This window comes from Blennius ocellaris (genome assembly GCF_963422515.1).
Source record: "Blennius ocellaris genome assembly, chromosome: 20".
Classification (NCBI taxonomy): Eukaryota; Metazoa; Chordata; class Actinopteri; order Blenniiformes; family Blenniidae; genus Blennius; species Blennius ocellaris.
Window position 1 is genome coordinate 20,917,491 of NC_137669.1, and position 14,672 is coordinate 20,932,162.

Genomic DNA, 14,672 nt, shown 5'->3' on the forward strand with positions numbered 1-14,672 from the left:
CTGCGCTTCTGACGGGTGACGGCGGCCCTCTGGTTGCTTCTTTCCCCCCGGGGAGCGCTGCGCTGAACCTCCGACTCAAACCTCCGCAGCTCCGCTCCGCTCCGCCTCGCGCTCTCTCCTCCCGCCGCCCTCTGACGTCATGGAGGAAAGCCCTGAGTGGCGACGTCACGCCGTCGGTTGACGGAAACCCCACCCCGTGACGTCACGGCCCCCCCAGATGGTTTACCGTAAATTAGCAGAGGATAAATTGTGAAAAGAAGCTATGAATTTATTTTTAATGACCATCTGATTACTTAACTACTTCACGTTACTCTATTACCTCTGCACTACTTACCACTGCACCTTTACCTATTATCTTATTTTGTCTGGTACATATGAGTCTAATTGCGTTATATTTTTTGTTATTGAATGTTTACATTTGTACAGAATGCAGGTTTTTTTACCGAAGCCAAATTCCTCATATGTCAAACATACCTGTTCAAATCAGTGTTTAACGTAAAGTCTCTGCGTTTACGTCAACTCAAGCAATAAAATGTGCATACATCATTTTCAGGAAGACCGACTCACAGATATTCACAAAGATAAATGTGAGGAGTTCATGATCAGACAGGCGAACAATAACAGGCAGAACACGTGACGATTACCAGAAAGCAAGAGGTTTATTAGAAGGGGAGGGACGAGACCAGACATGATGACTTCGATAAATCCCGTCAAACTCTGACGGGACTAAAAATGGGCTGAAGCCTGCAGCGGCAGCCCTGCAAGACTTTACTCGAACCTATGAATGCTGAGGAATCCCCTTTAGTGTTCGACCCTCCTTTTCAGTCGTCCACACGCCCAAAAGCTTTCGCGGCTCCAATCCTTCGCTTCGGTGGGACTGGAGCAGCTCAGGCATTAACCAGCTGGAAGACAAAGGGGAGAAGAAGGAGGTTTTTGGGTGAATATCGCCAACAAGCCATAAGTAATAACATAGTTTTGGTCATTTAAAACATTGGAAGAATCCAAATACTTCACGTCGACGTCTTAAAGTCAGTCACTCAAGGGAAAAACGATCAAAAGCGTTCAGAGCAGTTGAAACTCGACGTATACATTCAACGCGTTTCAAAAGCCGACAAAAGAAAAGCAACATGACGACACCTGTTTCACCAAGAATTCATCATCATTAGCTTGTTTTACTCAACAGGGTTCATCTCAGGGTAACATGTGGGGACTTGAACACTCCATTGTAGAAAGAAAAGAAAAGAACATTTGAATGCTGCAAAAAAAACAAATAAAAAAAACAACAAAAACCCAGAATTCAAAACCCTTGTGAAACATTTCCTCCACAGACCTCAGCGACCGACATCCTTCAGCTCGTCTCTTTGATCCAGTCGACTTCACACAAAATCAGACGTCAGACTTTGAGCAGAGACCCTGAACGCCGGCGCACAAACCAGAACTCAAGTCTCACTGGAGGAAATGCATCAAGGCCTCGTCATCCAGCGGAGCTCAAAACAAACAGACCTTCACTGCGGCTGAAGGCAGGTTCAGTTACAGAGGCGCCGTGCGTCAGGAGACGGCTCTGTTGTTAAAACAACCGTACGGATTCCCATAGAGGGTAAATTCAAATCTGTAATCTCACGTCTCTCTTCAGTCACTGGAAGGCGCCGACATGACGTACAGAGGAAACATGGTGTTAAAGGAAAACTCAAAACAAGCCACGACGTAATAACTTTATCTTTTCTTTGTAGGTCGAATGTTTATCTGCGACTCTTTAACATCCAAACACGCCGTCCAGCTGTTAAAGCTGCTGAATATTCTACCGACAGGAGCTAACCTAATGTGGATCTCTGCTGTGGCCAAAAAAACCCAAAACTGCAGCCGAGCAGAGAGGGAAAGACGAAGCAGCAGCAGACAATCAATGTAATAAAACTGATTTTAGAGCAACAAGCAGAGCTGCGCAATGTCACGATATTGACAACCATCCATGTTTCGTACAAAGTCATGAATGTTACATCTCGCCTCTGTTCGGTTTTCAGGTTCAGAATAAAGTTCAAAAAGAAAATAATGTTTACAAAAAAACAATCTGAACAAAACAAAAGCTCAAGTCGACAGCAAACTGACATGTCGGCGCATTATTACACTCCCATCAGCAAGAACATCAATTAGAAAGTACCGGTAACTTGATTCCCGGGAACAGAATTAAAATCAAAATACTCAATAATAATAATGTAATAATAAACAATTATCAGCAGCAACATGTTGCATCATGACGCGATCGAAACCTTCAACTCTGCTGTAACATTACTCAAATCCAACAGTTTCACAATCATGTACTTATTAAATTGGCAACTAAACACGTCAGTAAATTAAAGAATACAATCGTTCAAATGTCAAAGTGGTGAATCGACGGAATCGGCAAATCATTCCTTTGATAAAGTGACCGGAGTTCGGAGAAATAGAAAATGTCAAAAGCCACTGTACAATTAATCGGCATGCGTTTTGTAATGCAGCCATGATTTTCTTCTGGCCAGTAAAAAGGAGAATGTGTTGACAAGAGGCGGAAAAACACAGCATCTTCGAAATGAATATCAAATAAGGTCTGATGACGAGAAAAAAAGGGGCAAAGTCGTTCAGCAAATCAGACGACATGAAACGACTCCCTGTGGGGAGTCTGCAGGAGCAGCGGAACTTTAAATCTCACTTCTTCAGTTCTACCTTGTCGTTTTTCTTACAGTTTAAAGTTACCGTGGCGACAGGCCGCTTCAGATCCTTCCGTTATCATGCGTCCGTCCTCCGACGCTTACATGTCGACACACGAGGGGATTACCGAGACGCGATCAAAGTGTTGAAGACGAGCCAGTTGGAGAGGACAAGAGGAGGAAGGAGGAAGACTTTAAATGAAAAACACTCGGTCTTTACTGGCAGTGGCGCGGGCGGGGATTTCCGTGGCGGCGGAAAACGCGGCGATGATGGAGGCGAAGACGACGTTGGGGGCCTGGGCGGCGTCCACGGCCGTGTGCAGGCCCCGGGAACTGTAGTACTGCACCAGGGGGGCGGTCTGCCGGTGGTAGGCGTCCAGGCGGGAGCGCAGCGTGTTCTCATTGTCGTCGCTGCGGCGGATCAGCGGCTCGCCGGTCACCTGGGGGGCAGACGGCCAAGAAAGACGACGACTCAGCAAAGAGCGACGGGGTTCTCAAGCTTATTAAAACACGCTCTTTAGTTTCCGTAACCCCATACTTCCCCGGGTCTCATGTGTTGACAATGACCATGGATTCTTTACGGTTTTCAGTTCACCAACATTTCAACCACCATTAAACAAAGTGAACATCTGCACACGGAAACGACAGAATATCTCCAGGAGCATATTTCTCAAAGTATTACAGCAACATCCCTTTGAATTGTTTGTGCTAATTTAGAGATGCTCTGACATGAAGTTAGAAAGAGGCAATAGTAGATGAGCACGAGTGTGATCACTTGTTGTGAGAAATAAACACAGAATGTTTAAAAGACAGTTTAAAAAGGAAGGACATTGTATGCATGTCTTCGGAAATGTAAAGGTAATACCTCACTGTATTTAAAATCTAAATGGGAAGATGAACTACATACCGAAATTTCAGAGTATGACTGGAGAATTCTAATGTGTGACACAACACAGTTCCACAAGCTCTAAACGCTGGAGAGAGTTTGGTTGGAAAAAACTGACACGCTTTTTTATCATACCGCAAATCAAAAGCAAACAGACTGGAATACAACAAAAGTGTTGGAGACAACGTGGAGAATATAATGGACCTCGTTTAGAAAGAGAAAAGAAGATAATCCTTGATTGACTGACTGAAAAGTGTGATGCCCCTTTTGTATTGCTTTTTGCTGTTTGTTTTCTATGTCTATAAAAACAAAGATAAATAAAAAGCATTAAAAAAAAAAGAAAAAAAAAGGTAAGGACATTTGGTCAGAATTCATTTTCTTCAAGGATTTTTAAGCTCACAGTTAAAACCCTGCCGGTGCACAGCGACGTGTCCCGTCCACACGGGGCGTCGGCCGGTCAGGAGGCGTCACTGCACCTTTAAATTTCCAACCGTCCAACTGTAAAGCTTCGACGCGTCGGGCGGCACAGGCAGGTGCAATTTTACACCACGAGTGGCGTCTTCAGTGGGCTGACAGCGAGGCGACTTACGTCATCTTTCATGGGCTCTTTGGGGGGGTTGAACTCCTCGTGGTAGGAGCGGCCGCTGGGCTGATGGATTAGTCTGGGGAGCCGGAGAGAAGCCAGTGAGAGGGTGTGGAGGGCAGATCAAGGACACGGGGGGGGGGGGGGGGGGGGGGAATAAGAGGGGTGAGGAGAGAAGGAGAAGGAGGATGGACGAGAGTTTGATGGCCATTGTGACTCACTAACTACTTCACTGTCCTCCACATCCCACATGATGCTCTTGTCCTACTTGGGCTTGAAAAGGTGGCAGCTGGCCGCCGCCGCCGCCTCCTCAGAAAGAAAGAACCCCCACAGACACAAAGATGACTTTCTGAAAAAATCACTGCACTTTCTATTCATTGTGGCTGCAGTCAAAATAGAGCGGTTACAGACCGGGGGGGGAATAATGATAATCATCTCCAGCACATATTTTCCGACATGACGACACCGTTTCAGCTTCTTGTTCAACATGTGGGTCAGCTTCATAACACAACTCCACGCGTTACATCAAAATGCGGTGAAATTTGCTTTGGAGATTCCTATTTGAGGCACTGCGGAGGCTGAGAGACCGGAGAGATGGAACGACACCAGCAAGCGGTGATAAGAAGTTGTGCTTTCAGGATTCTGGCCTCAACATGTGCAGCTTACATAAAACTAATTTTTAGGTCAAAGCAGAAAGTAGCTCACACAACTTCAGTGGAAATCTTAGGTAACAACATTGTGCATCTGGTGATTTACCAACAAAGAGTTAGAAAAGAACATGACATGGAGCCTGAAGTCGCAGTTTGGATTCTTTTTGAAGGATTTATTACAATATATTAATTTAACCCTTAAAAGCTTCTACTTGACGTTTGATTTGTTAACAGGATACGTGGTAGTTAGTGAGTTTAGCAGGTTTTCCAGCTCGGTGCTAGTTCTGCTCTTACAATCTCCTGGTATCACAGGTTCTCCCACAGATACTTCATGCGGGTTTACTTTTCACCTCTAACCTTTAAATCAGTTACTCTTTAGAAACGACCATGAACAAGCAACAGTGACACTCTGACTGAAACAACGCTGACGCACCTTCTTCACAACAGAGTCGATTGTTGCCGTTTTAGGAACAAGAATTTCTGAGGCGGTTAAAAGAAAGTTAAAAGACAGTTCTTCCGTTTTCACCCTTAATGTAACAATAGTGGCCGCTTCACACACGGAACAATGAACTCCCCTGCCCCGTCGGACTCGGCAAGTCTGTTTTTGTTTTTCGGCTGGAATCTGCTCCGAGGTTTCTGCAGCAGCTGCTCAACGCTGCACTGCGATCCCCAGCTACAGCAAGAGAAAAGGTCAAAATCCCTTTTCCCCGTCATGATAATTTATCTCTTCAGCAGTTTTAGTCACACAGAAAAAAAAAAACAAATCCCAACACAATTACCTGGTATTAGGATGTCCCAGCTGATCAAATCAAATCAACATTTATTTGTAAAGCGCTTTTCATACATTTTCATGGAGCACAAAGTGCTTTACAGATTTTAAAAACAATGGTTTTGTTTTCTCTTTGCACCCCTAATTTGTTTCTCTTGCAGTGTTGGAAAGGTGGAATAATAATAATAAAACTGAGCTCTGGACGCTCGACAAGAACTTGTATAAATTCGAAATGCTCAATAAAAAAATATTTGAACTAAAGAAAAAAAAACCCATAATAGCATGCAGCTCAAAACGGGTTAACGCCATTCGTGGACACTTTAATGGAGTCCGAGGTTTGAGGGTCTTGCTCAAGGACCCACGGCAATGACGACATGGGAGGTGACAAGAAGTGGGTTTTTAGCAAATCATGTGTCAGTCTAGGGATTTGAACCAGCGACCGACTTGTCACAAGCTGGCTTCTTAAACCACCGGCTTATTTTCATAATTAACCATTATGAAGTCTTCACCTTTACAGTGAGACAATCTTATATAACCAATAAGCACTGATAATAAAGAATATTGCAGAGAGAAGAAATAGAAGAAATCAGAGAAATAGTTTGTATTCTTGTACATAACCTTTGCTCGGTTTGTAGATTCAATGAAAAGATCATTGAGTCGTTCAACGGTACAACTGGGAGCCCGAGCAGCTTTAGTTTTCAGCACATTTCATGAGTGCAGGACGTTTAAACCCCCCGGCCACCCTCTCTGGTAATCGTCATGCTCCACTTCCTCCCAGCATGGCCTCACTGTCCCAGACACCCCGACCAGCCCGGGAGCAGTTCACACCGTCATAGAACCAGAAGTTATTTGGTCAAAAAGAACCAGCAATGATGCAATTTACCAGTTACTGGCCTGGGAAATTAAAGAGGTTTGAGTTTTTTCTCTCTCTCTCGTTGAATAATCAAACGTCTCCTACCTGCCGCAGATCCTGCGGACGAGCAGAGTATCGGCGACCGCAAACTCGATGACAGAGTCCAGACTCTCGTGTCTCTTGTCCAACAAGTCGTCAAGCTGAAGGAATAAACCGACGGCACAAGTCAGATTTGCTTTTTAATTAAAATCCGCTCTCGACGCGCGTCTTTTACGACGTCGACTCTGTGCAGGAAATCCTCACCATCTCTGCTTGTTTGACGGTTCGGGGAAATCCGTCCAGCAGGAATCCATTCTTGCAGGGTGGCGTGTCGAGGTTCTTCTCGATGAGCTCCACAACCATCTCGTCACTGACCTGCGAAGGATTCACTTTAAATCTCGCTCGTCTCCCGACACCATGCAGAAGATTATGGAGGAGAAACCCAGAGAGTCCAAAAAAAATAAATGTACAAATTGTAGTGAGAAAAATCACAAGACGACAAGTTTAAAAGGACAAAGACGCAAAGGTTTACAACAGCAGCATGTAAAACACAAAGATGGGGCAGTTTTAGTGGATCACAATCTCCTTTTGGAGCCATATAACACATTAACTTAGAAAGAAACATTAAGAAATTACAAGCAGGATCATTATGAAACAAGGGACATTGAGCACAGCCTGCTGTAGCAGTCGCCTCCAAGAATCATTAAATATTTTAATTAAGATGATTTTTCAAATTATGATTATTTGAATTTTGTTCTTTGGCACTGAGAAACTAATTCTGTCCACTGCATTTCTTTGTGAAATGGTGTTTTAGAGTGAGTGAGATTGGATTTACAAAGAGGACAGCATTCATATACAAGAGAAACTTTTGCTTCAACCGAAGTTAAGAATAGATGGTGAAACTAATTTCGAAAGAAAATATAAAAAAATCCCCTGATGTCATCGCAAATGATTGTGCAACTGAACCATGTGTGTGAACAAAGATCACATTATTCCCTCCAACACTAATATATCGCCACGATGAAAGTCATGAGCAAAGTCTTGTTTTGTTTTTTAAAGGGGGGAAAAAAAAAAACCTTTGCGAAATAAAAAGAGCAGTCTTGTGATTTAGGGTTATTAAAAGCAGCAATCTTCACAACGTTTATTCTGCAAAGGGAGTGAAACAAATCGTCTATGAAGAATGGAGGCTATTTGACGAAAGCTGGCATGAGCAAGAAATAAATCCATAATTCTGGGTCAGAAATGACCTTGGCACCTAATTTATGAAGGTGTCGGTCTGTCTGAGCCGCAGTACCGCCATGTTTCTGTCAACACATCCACTTTACAGTGTTTTATACTTGAACTTCTACTTGTAGTTCTGACTGGGACTGTTACACAACTTTACCTCTCATTTCTTTCCATAAACTTGTCAACACTCGACATCGACTTGATAGAAACGGCAGAAATATCCGTCTGAATGGTTAATTCTGAGACGGGTTAATTAAAAAAAGAAATATACATTATGCAGTTTAAAAACCAGAATTGCCGCATGTGAATGACACTAATTTGGAGAAATACTAATTTCCTCCCGAGCCAGATGTGGAGGTCATGTCGAGGCATAAAAACACGGGACTTCAGAGGAGACGATGCGTAAAGAGCTGCAAAGTCAACAGAGCCTCAGAGGGGACGGGGAAAGAAAAACACACGCAGATCGTGGGAAATGGGAACGTGGAAACGCTACCAGTTTGCCGGAGTCCATGGTCTGCTTCAGCCTCTTGCCGAGCTCGGAGCCCGAGGCCACCATGGCCCTCAGCATGTCCCCTGTGGCCAGGTGGCACACGCAGTACTTCTCCGCTAGCCTCGGGGCCTGCAGAGAGACGGCAACAACATTCTGACGTTTAACATCCAAAAACCTGAAGAAAAAAAAAAAACGTCACAGCCAGCCAACAATCACGGGACAGATCAGGCTGTGAATTTGAACTTTGGTGTTGGAAAATCAAATAACTAATGTTGGTTGGGACAAAGCATAATACAAGTTTTATGTATTTTGACCAAAAGACAATATTATCAGATTAAATTGACGCATCTAATTTAAAGGTCACAGTTGTATTTGCTGAGACTCTGTCCCACATGTGCAACTGGCATCTATATGACTAAATTTAAATGTTTACTTTTTCCTTAAATATTAAGAAATGCAATTCTGGCATCAGGGGCAAAATCTCCTTCCAGATGTTTTCTAGCCTCAGTCCATGATGTAACAAACTCAACATGTGTCAGGCTGATTATTATGACACTTTGTTGCCTCAGCGTACAACGAAAATCCATGATTGTTGCCTCTTACATTATGACAGATTGTGGGACGTGTCAGCAGGTCACCATGGTGGAGGTTTTGTAAAATCTCCAACACATAAAGCAGCTATGTACATTTACTCCCACGTGAGAGGACGCACATGACCGTCCTTCAACAATGGCACATTTACAAACAACATCTATCAGCTAAGCAGTTAAAAAAAAAAAAAAAATCGACATCTTGTGTGAAAACCAAAAATGATGAGGTATGTGATCTGAGAGTCTGGAACATCTTGAAATGTTGGTTTAATGCTTCACTGACAGCTGGGCGTCTGTACTTGACAAGAGACACAACAGGAATCGTTCTGAAATATGTGACTGGAACTTTATGAACAGTTTACGACTTCTGATTCAACGTCCTAAACCCTAAAACTGCAATACATTTCAGAGTTCTTCCCCCCCAAGCTGTGCATATGTTAGGTATCCTGAGAACTACTTTTCAATAAGGTGGAAGTGTTAAAAATCATTTCATAAAAAAAAAAAAAACTAGTTCGTTTACATTCTTGTCAACACCACGTAAATACGTCTTTAGTCGTTTTTATTTAATTCAACATTACATATAGAACAGCTGATGCACATCTTTTACATTTTAAACAGCAATGACAATATGAAATGGGATATCAATAATATAACGGTACAAAATATTCAGAAAAATTTTACACTCCAGTTAGCAAAAATGCTGACGATGGAATATAAGCGACAAACACTTGAAAACAATTTGAATGTAATGTGAAGGAGAACCAGGTGAGGCTGCTCGGTGAGTTAGCATTAGAATTAGCATTAGCTCGGGCTAACACCGGCCATGCGCTTTACACTGCTGTCTGAACAGGCTAACGGCTAATGGCTAACAGCTAACGCCTCACCTGAGTCCCCTTCCCGGCTCCGGGAGGGCCAAGCAGGATGGCACGGACACCATCCTGCATGTCGGCTATCGCCTCCTTCAGCTGCGTGCTGGGGGCCATGGCAGCACCGGGTGAGCAGCGGGGCAGAAACTTTTGACGGCGTGTGTCGGAATCGTCCTGACGACACTTAAGCCAAGTTGTCCAGAAGAGGAAGAGCCGGCGCCTCCTCCTTCGCGACCAAGGTTTAAACCCCGCCCCTTAACCAAAGACCTGTTATTTGATTGGCTGAAGGACCGTTCTGTCAGCATATTTACAACGTGATTGGTCAACATTTGCAAATTGGCGCGTTGGGCAACTTCCGCGATAGAAAATCCCCAAAAATAAAATAAAATAAAATAAAATAAAACAAAATAAAATAAAATAAAATAAAATAAAATAAAATAAAATACCTATATAAGCCTCATGGGCACAGTGCATACAGTTGCATATCAGTTTTCATAATAATCTGAGTAAAATAAAAACATTAGGTGCTCTCACTGGAATAAATGCTGGAATGCCTGAAATGCCGAATAGATGCTTAAGCAAAATGCAAAACATACCAGCAGCCCATATGTCCATGATTATATAATTATATATTCTGCAATTGTCATCCATTCATCCAAATTAACTTTCAAATAAAAATTTTTACTTGAAGCATTCTAACATTTAAAGGAACATTTTTACACAATAAGTGTGATTTATCAGCACACCACAATGTCTTACAAAACTTCTGAATATGAATTATCTACAACTCTGATAACGTAGCTGAAATCACGCTTAAAACAGCAAAATTAAGGGGGAAGAAAGTTTTGACGAAAATACAAACTCAAAAAACAAATCTGTTGTGCCTCATGGTGCAAAGTTTTGAAATCTGCAAGTATTCATATCAAAATCTTACTTCCTTTATGCGTCTGCAGATAAAAATATATTGATTTGAACACCGGTATATTGAATTTTGAATAAGAGAAATGTAAACCAATCAAATTGGCCATAAAAGCAGAAGTGCATGTTCCAGGAATCCTCCCAATGCAGTGGAGCCATCACAGCTTTGTTCTCCGTCAGACGCCGATGTCCACATTGTGAGAAAATGAGCGAAAACGAAGTCGTCTACACTGATGTGAAGTTTGCAAGAGGAAATGTGAAGGCCGACCGTGAGTCTTATTTCTCTTTCTATATGAAATCTACCCACAGTGGCTGTTCAAACACACATTTTGAGCTCTGTCACACTGAGCTGACCCACACTTTTAATCTCACAATTCTCTGAAGAGTCTGTTTCCCCCGCGGTTGACACCACGTACTCCGAGGTGAAGATACTGAAGACAGCCACAGAGCCACCCGGTGGGTACTGACACTCTAATAACTCTTCCTGTTGTCATGAAGAGAACAACCATCAAGTCTGTTTGGAGCTTTTGTTCACTAAATATAAAGGAGATCATATCCCAGATGAAGATTGCTCTCTCTTTTGTAAAGAAACTGTAAAACTAGTTAACAATGAGGAGAGGCAACATCAGCATAAATCTGTCAAAAATGCATATTGTGTGCAGGAAAACTCTATTACAGTAATGTCGGTATAAAGTTAAGCTTAAACATTAAACTGCACAATAACAGATTCATACGGGGAATTACCAGGGTTACTTCATTTTGAATTCTTTAAAATTTCCAAGGGTCACATTATATTAAGTTGGCAGGTTAAAAACGAATCAGCTATTGGATATTCAAGGAATGTGAAAACTTGGCTTGTGAAAACTTGAATGTGAAAATATGTGAAAAAAATTTGAAAACGTATTGTATGTGGCTGTTATAAAGAAGCAGAAAGAAAACAACTCAAAACATTACAAATGTTACTGTGAGAACACGTGTAAGAGTGTCGGACATTTCTGTGGCTGATAATTGTGATTAAAACAGCAATAATAACAATCTTTAAAAAAAATACTTTGTTTTTAATTTCACTGTAGTTGTAACTATGTGTTTATTCTGCCGTCTTCACCAGATTGCTTTTATTTATAACTTATGAGCTTGTTGCCTGGTTTGATAAAGTAGACGGAAGCAGAACAAATTAATTTGAATCCAATTTCAATAATGTCAAACCAGAGAAAACAAACAAACAATAGAAACCCAGAAGCGGCTGAACAAAGGCGACATATAAATAGAAGTTCAGCTTCACGTTTCTCTTTTTAAAAAGGGAAGTTACAAAAAAGTTAGGATTTTGGCTGAAAAAACTTGCAGTCGTCTGTGACACAGGGTCTCTTCTTGTTTCCGCTTCTTCTGCAGTTCCTTTTTCATGACTGCTTGTCATGTTTTATTAGATTACGTTTCTTTCTTGTTTGCGGAGCCGAGTTCACAGCACCAGCGTGATAGTCGTTAGCTCACATCAGTGCTAACTGGCCTGTCAGGTAGCTACGTCACTGTGAGAAACCCTGAGCGGGGAGCGTCTCCATGGCAACAGACGCTGATCTCCTTTCACCTCCTCCGTAAGGTGCCATTTTTTCACAGTTTTTGGGGGGATTTATTCGGGAACGCTGAGCCGTTCACTTCCCAAAATATAAACGACTGATTATCGGACGATGACAAATCAGTCCTGAAAATTTGATGAATTCAGGTCTTGCAAAAAGTTGGTCAAATACATACATACAAACCAATGAATAAATAAATACATGCAGATGAAAACATAACCTTCTGGGCCAAAGGCAATAAATGAAACGGAAGACTAAAAATGTAAATTGAAGAAATCGAAGAAAGCTGCAGACAACGACCAAAACAAACAAAACAAACAAACAGATGAACGATACTTGCCCTTCCAGGACCTCTTTAAAATATTTGATAGCAATAAAACCCTAAGTGTGTGTGTGTGTTTGTGTGTGTGTGTGTGGTGTCGCCTGCATTCCCCCCCCCAAGCATTTATATTATTTTGACTTTCTCCTCCAACATCAGCTTTTCCTCTCATCCCTTCATTTTCAATCCTGCCCACCAAACACATTCAGCTGCACATCTTCAGCCAATCAAGAGTCACATTTTAACTTGACACGTTTTTACTCTGTGAACTCCAACAGGAAGCAAAGGGAGACGATAAAAACGCCACAAATGAAGTGAAACTCACAATTTATACCAGCAGGAAGTCATCAATGAAACTGAACCCTGGGGTTTTTGTTGTTGTTGTTGTGAGGGAACGAGGCGAAAGAACACGTCGATAGCATGAACGACGTGTGAAAGTTCATGGGCAAGGCCGTATCCGTGGAACCGTCTCAAACACCTGAAGTGTTCTCTTGCATGTCTTTGACGTTTCTGTCCAACTGTCGGTCAGGTTCCAGGTCAAAGGTCACTGCGGAGAGAGTCGCCCTGCTTGTGCTCGTTGTTCTCCTGGTTGCCGCGGCCGTTGGTCTCGGTGTGTCCCGTGAGTCTGTCCGGTTCAGGAGAAACTAATACCAACCGTCATTCACATGGCACCCATCAAACTAAAAATGCATCTTGACGTATTTCACATAAAATAATAAAGCGTAACAAAAGTATTGTAGAGTAATGAAGTACCTCATTTAACACTGCATTTTTCTTTTCAAATGTCATTTTACTCAGACCTGAAGACAAAAATCTCCATTTAATCTAAATATTCCAGCTTGTTGCTCAGGGTTTTGGAAGAGAGAAATTTCTTCTTAGTTTCAAAATAAGCTGCTATAGATTTATTTCATCACACCTTATTTGTCATGTCTGAAAAATGTGCTTTGGTTCATCTCCAAAAGTTAAAAGAATAATTAATATTTTATAGAGTGATTAAGAAATTATTTTTTTTTTTTTACCGAGTTCACATTTTGAAAGCTGCTTTGTGAAAAATTAGAAAAAGTTAACTGATTTGTTTTCATTCTGTGAATCAGTGTTCGATAACATGGCGACCAAGGAAACGCTGGAAAGTCTCAGAAAGAGTTCGGAAAGAGACATAAAGAACCTCACAGGTAAACGCATAATAGTGAAATGCTGGATTAAGTTCAATTTGCTCACTAATGGTTCAGAATACTGTCGACATTTTACCTCGCTTTAGTTTTGACATTTTGAAACGGGAGCAAAACCTATTTTCTTTAGTTGCGTTATTCTCAGAACTATAGTTGCTAAAATGGTAAAAAAAAAAAAAAAAAAAAAAACTCAATCTTTGTCTTTTTTACTGACAGAGAGACTGAAACAGAAACCGTCCAGCACCGTGATCCCAACATGCCCAAAACCTACCACGGCAACACCGAGTAAGCTTCTGCTTTTCATCCTCTCATGTTGATTACATGACAAATTGATGTGTCACAAACACTATTTCTGTTTCTGTACATCGAAGACCAGAAATGTCATCAATGTGAGACCGGTTGGAAGGAAAATGGAGGGACGTGTTATTTCTTTTCCACCCGAAAATCAAACTGGACCGAGAGCAGGAAGCGGTGCCAAAGTGACTCAGGAGATCTGGTGAAGATCGACGGCGCCCCCGAGCAGGTATGAAACTAGCATATTCTTGTGTTTCGCCTCAAACTGAGCAATGACAATCAACTCCTGCGTAGACTTTTTTGGAGAAAACCCTGAGAGACAAAATGGACAAGCCCGAGGACAAGTTCTGGATCGGACTGACGGACGTGGTGAAGGAGGACGCCTGGCTGTGGGTTGACGGCTCGCCACTGGACCCGAGGTCCGACTGCGGGGAAACGTTTGGGTTCTAAATCCACGATCAAAACAACCAACCTTTACCGATCCTGCTCCTTTCATCTTCCAGCTTGACCTATTGGAGCGGCAAGGAGCCGGACAACTGGAAGGGGCCAGACGGCCAAGACAAAGAAGGAGAAGACTGCGCGAGGATGGGGGAAAAAAATGGAGCTCCCGAACTGAAGTGTTGGTTTGACATGTCATGCAAAGTGCCGCACAAATTCATTTGTGAGAAACCCGCGACAGACGGAGTGTTTCGAAATGTGTGCGTGTCCGAACCTAAAGTGTAGGACACAGAGTGTGGTGCTGCTCGGCCTCGCAGTGACCGGAGGTC

At 42.3% G+C, this 14,672-nt stretch overlaps 2 protein-coding genes across 3 annotated transcripts; one reads left to right on the top strand and one right to left on the bottom strand.

Annotated features, from left to right (window-relative positions):
* Window positions 1-640: 640 nt before the first annotated feature.
* Window positions 641-9,827, bottom strand: ak2 (adenylate kinase 2). 2 transcript variants are annotated; one of them, XM_080516087.1, is made up of 7 exons: window positions 9,653-9,827; window positions 8,182-8,307; window positions 6,726-6,836; window positions 6,528-6,622; window positions 4,157-4,229; window positions 2,902-3,121; window positions 641-902 (listed from the first exon to the last, which is right to left on the bottom strand). In XM_080516087.1, the coding sequence occupies exons 1-7, from the start codon at window positions 9,749-9,751 to the stop codon at window positions 895-897; spliced, it is 732 nt and encodes a 243-aa protein (XP_080372213.1). In that variant the 5' UTR covers window positions 9,752-9,827; the 3' UTR covers window positions 641-894. The 2 variants fall into 2 exon arrangements, with proteins under 2 accessions (XP_080372213.1, XP_080372212.1); XM_080516086.1 differs by lacking the exon at window positions 641-902 and having other exon boundaries at window positions 2,861-3,121.
* Window positions 9,828-13,996: 4,169 nt separating this feature from the next.
* Window positions 13,997-14,628, top strand: LOC308144678 (C-type lectin domain family 4 member E-like; the record flags this gene model as incomplete). The annotated part of the gene is made up of 3 exons (XM_080515858.1): window positions 13,997-14,134; window positions 14,200-14,324; window positions 14,409-14,628. Exons 2-3 carry the CDS (start codon window positions 14,230-14,232, stop codon window positions 14,626-14,628), a joined length of 315 nt encoding a protein of 104 aa, XP_080371984.1. The 5' UTR covers window positions 13,997-14,134; window positions 14,200-14,229.
* Between the last annotated feature and the right edge of the window lie 44 nt (window positions 14,629-14,672).